The 14,452-nt window shown below is 46.2% G+C and overlaps 1 protein-coding gene across 1 annotated transcript; it reads right to left on the bottom strand.

Annotated features, from left to right (window-relative positions):
- Nucleotides 1–3,561: 3,561 nt before the first annotated feature.
- On the bottom strand, nucleotides 3,562–13,458 carry LOC130130495 (active breakpoint cluster region-related protein-like). Its single transcript, XM_056300204.1, has 6 exons — nucleotides 13,454–13,458; nucleotides 12,093–12,232; nucleotides 7,866–8,000; nucleotides 6,265–6,370; nucleotides 4,952–5,093; nucleotides 3,562–3,856 (listed from the first exon to the last, which is right to left on the bottom strand). The coding sequence occupies exons 1-6, from the start codon at nucleotides 13,456–13,458 to the stop codon at nucleotides 3,755–3,757; spliced, it is 630 nt and encodes a 209-aa protein (XP_056156179.1). The 3' UTR covers nucleotides 3,562–3,754.
- Nucleotides 13,459–14,452: the final 994 nt, after the last annotated feature.

Below are 14,452 nucleotides of genomic sequence, written 5' to 3'. Positions count from 1 at the left end.
CCACCTTGCAGCTTTCCTCCCAGTTTTCATATTGAAAATCACTGAAATAGAAATGTTACACCGGTAGAAATTACACATTTTCATACTTGATGACAAATGATGAGGCATTTTTATTCTTTTTAAACCAGCACTCAAGATTTCACTGCTGCCCGTGATGGATATTACAAGAATAAGCATTTTGTAAAAGAAAAACTGATTTACCATTAAACCGCTATTCTTACATCTAAACCCTGGTTTTCTCTATATCATCACACATTCTCAGTCTGATTGTTCTTTCTTCTGATCCACCAAATCACATTCGTCATATATGCAAACCTACACAGCCAAAACAACAAGACACTTCATCTTCAAGGGGATCCAACACCCTTATAACGAGAAATGCTGTGGCTCATTCGCACTGCAGGAAGTATTTGTGGAAGTGCCAAACTGTAAAGTACATGGTTGTGGTGTGTACCAGTAGTAGAATAAATATCATCCGTGAGTACATTTACTATAGTTGAGTTCAATGCATACCCCCCCCCCGCACACACACACAGACGATGCAATATTTATGAAAAACGACACTATCTACCATCGACTCTCACAGCGGACAGCTGACTTCCCGAGACCAAACTTCCTTAACTTCTAACTTCTGACTCCTAACTTCTGACTGCAGACACAGCAGATGACTCCTGCAGGAGACATCCAGGAGCCCAGATATGCATCTAAAAAGCACCAGTCTGTCCCCAGCGCCATAACTCCCATTTCCATAAGAGAGGTATAGCGTCATGGCCCGGGGGGGGTCAAGGAGATGTCTGTGGGGGCAAAAGAGAGAGAGGGGGTCTGGGTGGGTGGGGTGTGGGGTGGTTGTATAGAGTTGAAACAGATGGGAGGGCGCTCATTTGCTGAAGGCCCGCGTTGCTTTGCCAGCTTCTGAGGGGGCGACTGGCTGTAACACCGGGCCGTCCGTCGCCTGTGATTGAAAATAAAGGGGGGAAAATAGACCCGCTGACTGATGGCCTCTCGGCGGGACCTCACACGCAAGGCGGGGCGGGAGGAGGGTGTGTGCATGTGTGTCTGTGTGTGTTTATGTGCATGCCCAGATACGTGTGCACGTACATGTGTATTGCACACATGTGTGTATATGCCTTTGTGTAATGTATTAGCATTGTGTATCTAAGTGTGTGGATGCGTGCTTGTGCGTGCTTGTCGATAAGTGACTACATACATGTGTAATGTATAATCATTGTGTATATGCCTTTGTGTTTGTGCACGCGCGTTCGTGTGTGTGTGAAATTGAGGCACCTGCTGTGTTTCCTCCAGGAAGCACCTGTCACCAGCTGTCTCCCTGCTGTAGCCTCTGACGACAGCGGGTTTGATCCAAAAGCTCCCCAAACACACACACTTACACAGATACTAACAGACAACTTAAGCCGGCGGCGCATTCTGCTGCAAGTGGTACACGCTGTCTCTGGCTTTGCTCACATCAGACCGACCGTTGTACTGCACCGGTGCCGCAGGTTTGGTTAGTCCGCCTGTGTGGTGTGGTGGTGTGTGCGAACAGTGACCAAGTCAGAGATAAAAATCTCTGGCACGGGAGTCCGCAGTGTGTGTGTGTGTGTGTGTGTGTTTACAATGTGCCGGGGGGAGTTTTACGAGAGGTGACTCCCGCAATGTAGCCAGAGCCAAAGTTCAACAAGACCTCCTGCACACACACACACACACACACACACACACACACACTGGACTTCAAATTTCCCCTCGCTCTCCCTGTATAATCTATCTGCCAGTCTTTGTCTGTCTCTGTCCATCTGTCCCCCCCCCCCCCCACACACACACACTTTTCGCCTCACACCTACATCTGCGTTCTTTAAAGCCAGGTCTGCGTTCACGGGCACACATGTACGCACTCTCACAGGGCTTCTGTGAACCCGAGAGGCCGAGGGTCAAGCTCTGTGATCCACAGCCGGCATGCCTTCCATACAGACATGCCGCCAACACAGCAACCTGACTCCCGGCTAGATTAGGACTAATCAAGCATGGCCTGGCTCTAGCCACCAGCCCCGTAGCACGCGCACACGCGGGTGCGCGCACACACACACACACAACTAAACGAGTGGTATAGTGTGTGATATTTTGCACCAAAAAAAGCAAATATGTTGATTGTCTCTCGTTAGATCGTGTTTCTATTGTCATTTATCCTGAGTGGAAATGATCCCTTTTGTGCAAATAAATAAAATAATACAAAAAAACTAACGGGGCTGCATTGCCGTTTCGGAGTTGTGCGTTTCATCAAATTCGTTTTACAGGGAAAAAGGCAACAGTCGCCGAAGCACAATTGCTTCTTAAGTCGCCGGTAAAGTCGTGGTCTACATACGTAGCTCTGGTAACAGTAAGGTGTCCCTTACTGTCTTCCCACATCACACAGGTTGTAGAAACAGTCAGGGGCACCACACACAGGCTATCGTATGGCTCCCCCCGCAGCACCACTTGTGGTAAAAGCCAGTGTCCTAAATCCCCCCACGGCAAAATGTTCCCACCATGCTCCAGGTGTCCGGTCGGCACGTCGCGTCTGTGGTCGCCAGTGTCTGGTTCATCTCTCCGTTCACAAAAAAAGAAAAACAGGCCTTCCTCGGTTCCTTTTCTCCTTTGTAGTCTGCAATGGGAACCTCATTCAGTCTTTGTAGTCGGCAAGTGGAACCGTATTTTGACAGCCACCATGTAAAGTGGGGACAGATTATTTACGGCACTGGGGGGCAAGAGGGTGATTCGCCCTGATTTTTTTTTTTTTTTTATTTCAGAGAGGCTGGTCTGGATGCCGTTATGGCACAGACACAGACACACACACACACACACACACACACACACACACACACACACAGCCACCAGTCTATCAGAATCATGGTACTGGGAGAGTCTGACTGGGATCCAGAATTAAGGATCAAAAGAATAAGGGGGGTGGGGGGGTAGTAGGAGATTGGAGGTAATCCTAGCCCACCCTCCCCAGGTGCTGTGGTAAAGTAGGCTCAAAGGAGACCCCCCATCTGTGGAGTGGATTGGTCAAATGTGTATGTGTGTGACTCTGCACCCGCATACAACTCATGCATGTAGGCCCATGACTTTTACGAGTTACTGCACTCCGTGTTGAACTCCGTCTAGTTGGATTTGAACCATAACCGATTGGATTTCAGGCAAGGCAGGGTGACCTCTGACCTTTTTATAACATCCGTACCCCCCCGACCATTCCACAGCCACATTTTAACCCCCCCCCCCAACACACAAACACACACACCAACATCCCTCATCCAGGTACTGCTGGATGTCCATGTAGATGTGACATTATAACAGTTTGAAAGACACGAGGTGCGCTTGATTTATGTCGCGAGACATTTCCAACGGCCGTTTTGGCAGACGGAGATGATTACGTGGAATATCGTCTTTATTAGAGTCAGGTGAAGTCTGGCTTGCTGAGGATGATAAAACACTGTCATGTAAAACATCCCATTTGAGAAAATGGCGTGCACATCTCCTGAGCGCTCTCGGACAGGGTCGGAGCCCCCTGAGGTGCAGTGGATGGAAACTAGCTGAAGGTTTTGGTTGTCATGAAAAGTTACATGAGTCCCATTTCCAATCAACAGCACAAATTGCAAGTCCAGATGTTTGATAAATACATCGACCCTCTTAACGTCTGTACAATGACTATTCTACAGGCCGCCTCTGCTGACAGTTTCGCTGGCGAACTAAAAAGCGTTCAGGCATTAGTTTGGTGGTGGTCTCACTTGTGGGTGGTCTCATCTCCGCTGTCCGGGTCATGAGGCAAAGAAGTCTGGGCGTAGGGGAGGTCGTTACACTGCAGGTAGAAAAAGACCACCTGCACCTACACACACACACACACACTTTTTAGTCAGTAACTCATCAAGTTACCCCTGTTATACCCTGCAATACCCTGTTGTTTACTTTAAGGGAGGGTGACATTTTTTGATACTTTTACATTTGATACAGGTTTTAAAGGCCTTTCCAGTACTTTCTTGGATAACACATAATTTAATTTAGCATTGCCCTAAATCACAATTCATTCCCAGAGGATTTTACCATCACATTACACAAACACACACGCACACACACACACACACACACACACATATATATATACATATATTCGGCATTTAATTTTCCCTTAACTATATAACTGCAAAGTGCTTTGGGTCTATTTAGAACAATAACTACCTCTCTGATTTCATGTCAGAATTTCAGAAATTGGGACAACGTCATCTGTTTAAATGACGCTGTTTTAAAAAGCTCTTAGTATGGCTCACATCTCAAACTGTATTTTCAGTATCTGTATTTCCTGATAACAGATGTCTCAGTTTCCATCTCAGTTCACACCGACACCTGTCATTTGCACACGCTGTCCTCTTTTTTCTTTGTCAGTTATAATCCCATCGTACCTCTGGTATGAACACCCGTAAGCAGGACAGAGAGGGTAATTTAAATAGTCATGATAGCACGACTAAAAGTTTCCAACATGTTGCAGCTTTCATTATATTTCAGTGCCTTGATATGCTATTATATATATATATATATATATATATATATATATATATACACATACACATAAACATACCAGCGCCCACACAGAAAGACTTCCTGAAATGCCTCATTGCGAAGACAGATCCGCTCCTCATTAGTTGAGCACTTATAACACCATTGACGATTTCGGGAAAAAAACACTACTTACACACACACACACACACACACACACATATGTATGTGTGTGTATATATATAAGTTGTAGGTTAATAACACATATATGTAATGTAGAACATATAATATTATCATATATGTAATATATTAATTACATATAACATAAATGATGTGTTAATATGTTATCATCTGATACTATTCATACATTATGTAATATCATTTCCACTACTTGGTCCTGTTTGACACAGACTCAGTCTCTCATCCCTACCTGCACCACCACCTCCTGGGAGACGGCCATAGCAGCGCTGTGGTGACACTGGGATGCCACAGGGGGGCGTACAAGGCTGGGACCAAATACTGTAGCCAGGTTCTTCAGTGACATCTTGTTCACCTCCTGCCTCTCTGAGACCCTGGGGCAGATTGAAGATATCATCGTCAGAGGAGTTATCCTATTTGACTCTAAGGTTTCTAAATCAACCTATTTCGAGCCGACACTGTATTTGTAATCGCAGCTGTGTTGTGTGGACTTAGGAGTATTTTTTTGCTGCCATGCAAAACCTTGCATCAACTTGATATGCTGAACATGAGCTGAAAACAGGTTGAAATCAGGGATGTGGGGCTGGTGGTCATGTGACTGGTATCGTTCTTGTGTGTGCGAGTTCATCATTTAATCCTTTTTTTTAATTACATTTGGACATAAGCAAACAGCACTCACACACAGCACTTCCATACTGGTTTGCACAGGATTACCTGGTCCATGGAGGGGATTTCAAGACTTATTCATCCATTTCTGGACCAAAATCATCCATCCATCCATCATCCATTCATCCATTATCTGTACCTGTTTAATCCAATTCAAAGTCAGTGCTGGAGCCTATCCTAAACAGGCACTACAAGTCCCCTGTAATGCTTCAGCCCATTTCAATCCACACAAAGACACATTTTCACACCTATGAGAAATTAGTATTAAACTATTAAAATCATCTAATCAATGTCTTGCTACTGGAGAAAAGACGACCAAAATCATGAGAATGAGCAAAATCCCGACGGAGGGGTCAGGATCAAACCTCCGATTGCCTCGCTGTGGGGCAACAGTGCCAACCATGGAGGGATACATCCATCCATCCATTATCTGAACTGCTTATCCTGCTCTCAGGGTCGCGGGGATGCTGGAGCCTATCCCAGCAGTCATTGGGCAGCAGGCGGGGAGACACCCTGGACAGGCCGCCAGCCCATCACAGTGCCAACACACAAACACACACACACACACCTAGGGACAATTTAGTACGGTCAATTCATCTGACTTACATGGCTTTTGACTGTGGGAGGAAACTGGAGCCCCCAGAGGAAACTCATGCAGACACGGAGAGAACACGCAAACTCCACACAGAGGACGACCTGGGGCGACCCACCAAGGCTGGACTACCCCGGGGCTCAAACCCAGGACCTCCCTGCTGTGAGGCAACTGCGCTAACCACTGCGCCACCGTGCCACCTGGAGGTATACATATGTATGTCCAAATGCTCAAAGGGTCATTTCAATAAACTAATTGTTGTCTGTCTGTGTCTGTGTGATACTGACCGTCTAAGATGGTGGATGAGATGAAGGAAGGTTTGGTGGTTGGTGTCTGGACAGGACTGAAGTAAAGACATCATACAGGCCAGTTTAGAGTCGAAATCTTGGATTTCTAGAGAGAGAGAGAGAGAGAGAGAGAGAGAGAGAGAGAGAGAGACAGACAGACAGACAGACAGACAGACAGACAGACAGACAGACAGACAGAGAACGAGCTCCGTTTAATTTTTTATTAGCCGTTTTAAAACCTCAGCTAAATGGTTAAATTAAGTTCATATTAATGGCATTTGGTAAAGTTTGGTTTATATCAATGTGAGGGGAGACTGTTCTTGCTGCAAGAATTAGGAGAAAAATAAAGAAAATACTCCCTACTGAAGTGCCCTTGAGCAAACTGCTTAAGCTCTACCATTTGTACAGAGCCAAGTTGTGAGGTAAAAAAAAAAAACAGGCATACTTTAGCATTCTCTCACTATGCTTTACCGAGGTGAAGTTCATTTGAACGGATGCTCCTTTTATCAACAATAGCTGCACGTCAATAGCATCGGTTATCATAGTAATGTTAAAAAAGACGGGCATCCAGGCAGCGTAGCGGTCTATTCTGTTGCCTACCAACACGGGGATCCTGGTTTGAATCCCAGTGTTACGGCGGCTTGGTCGGGCGTCCCTACAGACACAATTGCCCATGTCTGCGAGCGGGAAGCTGGATGTGGGTATGTGTCCTGGTCGCTGCACTAGTGCCTCCTCTGGTTGGTTGGGGCACCTGTTCAGGGGGGGAGAGGGGAATAGCTTGATCCTCCTACGCCACGCACTACGTCCCCCTGGTGAAACTCCTCACTGTCAGGTGAAAAGAAGTGGCTGGCGGCTCCACATGTATGGGAGGAGGCATGTGGTAGTCTTCAGCCCTCCCCAGATCAGCAGAAGGGGTGGAGCAGCAACCGAGACAGCTCAGAAGAGTGGGGTAATTGGCCAAAATACAATTGGGGAAAAAGGGGGGGGGGGGGTCAAAAAAAAAAAGAGAGAGCGAGAACAGACACAAATTTTCATAACATTGATAAAGTCTTAATTTCCTGAGATCATGATGCAGTCACTGATAAATGTCTGTGGAAGGCATCACTTGCTTCCGGCATACTTAGGAACCGTGGTAAAAGTGCAATATGGGAAGTTTCAATTTGTATTAACTTCTTTGTTTTTCAGCCTGCAAGTCTAGAACCAAGTTTGACCAATGCCCCCCAATTTACTCCTATTCAAACTAGACATTTGAATACGTTTATCCGGGACAACATCATAACCTCAGGGTATTAAGACTTCATCAGTCTAGATTCAAGTATGCAACAGAATGGGGAACGTATGCCCTATTTTATTTTTTTATTTCCATCTTATTTTTGTTTTCATTTTTTAGGGTTAGGATTTAGGTTTAGGGATAAAATTAGAATTAAGATTAGGGTAAGGTTAGGTTGTGCAGTTCTGATACTTAGGGTTAAGGGCTAAAGAATGAATGCAGTCAAAGTGGGGTCCTCACAATGACAGAAGTACAAGAGTGAGTGAGTGAGTGAGTGTGTGTGTGTGTGTGTGTGTGTGTGTGTGTGTGTGTGTGTGTGTTGTCATCTCACCCAGCGTCTGGGCCAGACGGTGGAACAGCTCAGTGGGTATGAGAGGTTCAGGAAGTTCTCTGAAGTAAAGTTTGAGGAGACCAGACACCACATTGACCTCTGCATGCCTCAGCCTGGACACCGCCTCACGCAAATCTGCAGGAAGGCGTGACAATATGGATGGATGATTGGGGAATCATTATCATTATCATATTTCCTTTATTTACCAAGCACCCAAGATTCATAATGAAAGGGATCATAATTAATGTAAGATCAGATATCACAGCTTGACCCTTTATGGAGGACACAAGTTTATGAACGTCTATTTCCAAAGTCCTGGCAATGAAAAGAGGCCAGTTTCTTTCAATGTTGACATTTCTCCAGATGTGTTTCTAACTGGTTTTGGGAGATATCAGTTTTACTTACAAACTGTGATACATGGGTGTTTGACCTGGCTGGCAACTAAGACAACAGATAACGTATTAACTGGATTTTTCATTCATTCATCTTCAGCTGCTTCTCTGGGGTCGGGTCGCGGTGGCAGCAAGCTAAGTAGGGCACTACAGACATCCCTCTCCCAAGCAACGCCCTCCAGCTCCTCCTGGGGGATCCCAAGGCGTTCCTAGGCCAGATTGGACATGTAGTCCCTCCAGCAAGTTCTGGGTCTACCCCGGGGTCTCCTCCCAATTGGCCGTGCCTGGTAAACCTCCAAAGGAAGGCGCCCAAGAGGCATCCTAATCAGATGTCCGAACCACCTCTGAGCTCCCTCCTGATGTCCGAGCTCCTTACTCTATCCCTAAGGCTGAGTCCAGACACCCTATGAAGGAAACTAATTTCAGCCGCTTGTATCCGAGATCTCACCCTTTCGGTCACTACCCAAAGCTCATGACCATAGGTGAGGGTTGGAATTAAGATTGACTGGTAAATTGAGAGCTTTGCCTTCCAGCTCAGCTCCCTCTTCACCACAACAGTCAGGTACAACGTTCGCATTACTGCTGATGCTGCACCAATCTGTCTGTTAAAATCAGACTTGGAGGTGTTGACTCTCATCCATTTCACACTCAGCTGCAAACCGCCCCAGTGCGCCCTAGAGGTCGCGTTCTGATGAGGCCAACAAAACCACATCATCTGCAAAGAGCAGAGATGCAATTCTGAGGTTCCCAGAACGGACACACTCCTCCCCTTGGCTGCGCCTTGACATCTTGTCCATGAATATCACAAACAAAATCGGACACAAGGGACAACCTCGGTGGAGTCTGACACTCACCGAAAACATGTTTGACTTTGTGCTGAGAATGCGGACACAGCTCTCACTTTGGTTATACAAGGATCGGATGCCTTGTAGCAACTGCCCCAGTACCCCATACTCTCGCAGTACTCCCTACAGAGTGCCCTGGCGTACATGGTCGTAAGCCTTCTCCAAGTCCACAAAACACATGTAGACTAGCTAGTCAAACTCCCATGCCCCCCTCAGCACTTCCGCAAGCGTAACGAGTTGGTCCTTTGTTCCATGGCCAGGATGGAATACGCATTGTTCCTCCTGGATCTGAGATTCGACAATAGGTCGGAGCCTCCTTTCCAACACCCTAGAGTAGACTTTCCCAGGGAGGCTGAGCAATGTGATGCCCCAATTATTGGAGCACACCCTCCAGTCCCCTTTTTTAAATATGGGAACCACCACCCCAATCTGCCACTCCACAGGTACTGTCCTCGACCTCCACGCAACGAAGAGGCGTGTCAGCCAAGACAGCCCAACAATGTCCGACGCCTTCAGCATCTCAGGCTGAATCTCATCCACACCCGGCGCCTTACCACTGAGGAGCTTCTTAACTAACCGATAATTGGAGCACACCCTCCATTCCCCCTTTTTGAATATGGGTACCACCACCCCAGTCTGCCACTCCACAGGTACTGTCCCTGACCTCCACACGACACTGAAGAGGTGTGTCAACCAAGACAGCCCAACAATGTCCAGAGCTTTCAGCATCTCAGGGCAAATCTCATCCACACCCGGCACCTTGCTACCGAAGACCTTTTTAACTACCTCATAAACCTCTGCCAGGGATATGGGTGGGGCTTCCCCTGAGTCTTCAGACTCTACCTCCTCCACTGAGGACGTGTTAGCCCAGTTCAGGAGCTCCTCAAAGTGTTCTTTCCACCGCTCGACAACATCCCCAGTCCGGGTCAACAGTTCCCGTCCCCAGCTGAACACAGCGTGAGTCAAGCCCTGCTTCCCCTTCCTGAGTCGCCGGATGGTTTGCCAGAACTTCCTTGAGGCCAACCGAAAGACCTCCTCCATAGCCTTGATGAACTCCGCCCACACCCGAGTTTTTTGATTCCGCGACCACCGAAGCCGCAGCCCTTCTGTTCTCCCGGTACCTGTCTGCTGCTTCAGGGGACCCCTGGGCCAACCAATCCCAAATGGCCTCCTTCTTCAGCCTGATAGCTTCCCTCACCACCGGTGTCCACCAGCGGGTTCTTAGGTTGTCACCTCGACGGCACCGATGACCTTATGACCACAGCTCCTGCCTGCTGCATGTGCAATAGAGGCTTTGAACATGGCCCACTCAGACTCCATGTCCCCAGCCTCCCACGGGATACACGAGAACTTCTTCCGGAGGTGGGAGTTGAAGACCTCACGGACAGGGGCCTCCGCCAGACATTCCCAGTTCACCCTCATCACGCGTTAACTTAATATGAAGTCGAAATTGCAAATCAAAAAGGAATTCCAGCGCTTTAAAGGTGCCGTTATAAAATCTGCAACTCGCCAGTTAGCTACTTTAGTTCTGTACTGTATTATTGCCTTGAATCTTGAGGTGCATTAAAATCGGATCGAAATTATAACACTATTGTTTTCTAACATCGATTACTACTTTAATCATCATGCATTTTGTACTGTCTCTTTAAATTGAAAAAAGCATAAATAATAGAATTCACTTTTTCTACTTTTCTCTTTTTAGAAGTGAACCCACTAGTTCAGCTTCTCGGTTTTTTTTTGTGATATTCATGTCATCAGAAACACTCATTTACATAAAGTCAGTCAGATCGTCCATCCATCCAGCCATTATCCAAACCGCTTATCCTAGTCTCAGGGTTGCAGGGATGCTGGAGCCTATCCCAGCAGTCATTGGACAGCAGGCGGGGAGACACCCTGGACAGGCCGCCAGTCCATCACAGGGCCGATACACACACACACAAACACACACACTTTCACACCTAGGGACAATTTAGCACGGCCGATTCACCTGACCTACATGTATGTCTTTGGACTGTGGGAGGAAACCGGAGGACTTGGAGGAAACCCATGCAGACACGGGGAGAACATACAAACTCCACACAGAGGACAACCCCCAAGGTTGGACAACCCTGGGGCTCGAACCCAGGACCTTCTTGCTGAGGCGACCGCACTAACTACTGTGCCACCGTGCTGCCTCCAATCAGATTAAACCACCAACATATCAAATCCCGCCCACCCTTACCACCAACCTGTGCTTGTACTTGTCACTCAAACATCAGCTTATGAATATTAATGAGGACTAGACCACTCCCTCACAAGTCTTGAGGCAATTGAGAACAGTTATGGATAAAAGTATTAAAAAGTAATTTACAAATCAAAAAAAGTTGCTGAAAGTTTCCTTTTCTTTTTTTGGATTCCCCACCCCCTTTTCTGCCCAATTGCACCCGGCCAATTACCCCACTCTTCCGAGCCGTCCCGGTCACTGCTTCACCCCCTCTGCTGATCCAGGGAGGGCTGCAGACTACCACATGCCTCCTCCAATACACGTGAAGTCACCAGCCGCTCCTTTCCACCTGACAATGAGGAGTTTCACCAGGGGAACGTAGCGCGTGGGAGGATCACGCTATTCCCCCCAGTTCCCCCTCCCCCCGAACAGGCACCCCAACCAACCAGAGGAGGTGCTACTGCAGCAACCAGGACACATACCCACATCGGGCTTTCGATGCGCAGACACTGCCAATTGTGTCTGTAGAGACGCCCAACCAAGCCGGCGGTAACACGGGGATTCGAACTGTCGATCCCCGTGTTGGTAGGTAACGGAATAGACCACCACGCTACCCAGACGACCCATTGCTGAATGTTTTCTTATGCCATGTTCAAAGTTTTTAGACATTAAAATTTTTCTCCGATTTCAGTCCAACTTTGAACAACCGTTGTAACCTATTATATCTTCTTCTGTGTTAGCATCAGAAGACTGCAGAGAGCAACTGGACTCAGCTTTATGTCCTTACCACTGTTGAAGATGACTTTCAGAGAGTTGATGTCACTAGCCGCTCCTGAAGTCCTGTAGATGCCCACCTCCTCCAGGCCCCTCCTCTCCACCTCCTCCAGACAGAGGCGCACCACGTGGGGGATCAGCACCCCCTCCTGTCTGAGGAGGAAGCAGGAGGATATAAACACACACACACACACACACACACACATGCGGTTTGAAGTTAAACAGATATACGCACAGCTGCACACATATACAACAGAATTAATTGTAAATTTCCAAAGTCAGAGACACAGGTACACCTACAGATTATAAAACAGGACTCAAACAGACATAGCTACACACACACACAAACACACAAATAATTTCTTAATCTGCACATGATATCAAGCAGGTCAAGTTAATTGTAATAGTCCTCGATGACCGTTACAGTCTCAAAGGGCTTTAGATACAATAAAGGACACCCTTTACCCTCAGACCCTCGATTCAGATGAGGAAAAACCTCTATAGGAAAATAAACAGGATACACCTCAGGAAGAACATTAAAAAGAGGGATCTCTCTCCAACATACTCATCAGTGCCAAGCGGGCAAGAGAGACAAAAGATTTCAAAATAAAATGCTCAGTGAGACTCTTAAAAGCTACATTTTGCATTGATAAGGAGGATCACCATATCAGTGCATTTTGAGTACAGATATAGTAAATATAATGAAACATCTCCAATTTGGTTTACATACACAAACACACACACACAGGCACCTAAATTCTGCATTTTTAAAACATGCACACAGCATGTGTTTGTGGTTTGTGTCAGTCTACACTCAAGCCATACCCAATTTCTGTTTAACTGCCCTGCTAAAAAGGACCTCTTTCACTTCCTAAACCTCATTCTAAAACAGGGTGAGACGGGAAATAACCCTCACCCTCCACGCCATCAAACTTATAAAATGACCACTCAATTGCTAGTTGCGTAAGTTTACTGCTTACTGCTTAAAATACCTGTTTCATTATAGTTACTGCTACTGACCGCACAATCTGCAAGTTTACTGTTGACAGTACCACCGTCACCTTACTATTGTGCAGACATTCCCTACTGTCACACACTGTCCAACAAAGTACATTTACTGTAGACTGTTCTTGTACTATATCTTCTCTCAGTAGTTTTAGAAGTACTTTTATTTCCCACTTGTGTGTTGAGCCAGCAAATAGAGCATTTCATTATGAGAATAAATGTAACCTTGCTTTCATATACGACGAATAAACTTGGGGGGAAAAAAATTCAAAACAAAAAAATTCAAAAACCCTCCACACAACTGGTTTTGCAGAATTGTGCTGCGTTCAAGACAATGCCATGTTCAAAAATGTCAATTTGGACACTCACACCATTTACTCGGGGAGAAACAAACTCAGAAAAAAAAGAAAGATAAAAAAACAAGCACGGATGCCCGCAGGAAACTGCTTTACATGTTCATGAAGAAATATATTAAATGTATGCAGCATCACATACTTCTTGCCAAACTTTTCGAAGAACAGGTAAGTAAAACATTTCTCAAAAATATCTATTGACATATCCATCCATCCATCCATTATCCAAACCGCCTATCCTGCTCTCAGGGTCGCGGGGATGCTGGAGCCTATCCCAGCAGTCATTGGGCAGCAGGCGGGGAGAGACCCTGGATAGATATATTCATACTAAATATTTTTCTTATAACGCAATGACTTTTTAAGAAGAGAATATTTATCTAGATATGTATTTAGCAGGGCAGCATGGTGGCGCAGTGGCACAGTTGCCTCACAGCAAGAAGGTCCTGGGTTCGAGCCCCGGGGTAGTCCAACCTTGGTGGGTCATCCCGGGTCATCCTGTGTGGAGTTTGCGTGTTCTCCCCGTGTCTGCGTGGATTTCCTCCCACAGTCCAAAGACATGTAGGTCAGGTGAATCGGCCGTACTAAATTGTCCCTCGGTATGAATGTGTGTGTGTGTGTGTGTGTGTGTGTGTGTTGGCCCTGTGATGGCCTGTCCAGGGTGTCTCCCTGCCTGCCACCCAATGGGATAGGCTCCAGCATCCCTGCGACCCTCAGAGCAGGATAAGTGGTTCAGATAATGGATGGATGGATGGATGGATGGAAGGATAGATGTATTTAGTAGAGAAATGCAGTTTTTGTTTTGTTTTCCTTTTTTTCTTGCGTTACCATTACAGATGCTCGGGTTGGATAAAAAGCATTTTAAGTGCTTCAGAAAAGCACTTAAAACACAACTTGTTAAGTCTGTTTACAATCCATAATCATATCTTTTTTAAATTCTGTTTTTGATTTTAATTTGATTTTAATTTTCACTTTATTACCTTTGTAAAGTGTCTGAGTTTCTTTCTAAATAAAATGT

Source organism: Lampris incognitus, chromosome 20, assembly GCF_029633865.1.
Source record: "Lampris incognitus isolate fLamInc1 chromosome 20, fLamInc1.hap2, whole genome shotgun sequence".
Classification (NCBI taxonomy): Eukaryota; Metazoa; Chordata; class Actinopteri; order Lampriformes; family Lampridae; genus Lampris; species Lampris incognitus.
The sequence above is the reverse complement of the archived record's forward strand: the minus strand, read 5'-3'. Positions and strand labels throughout refer to the sequence as shown.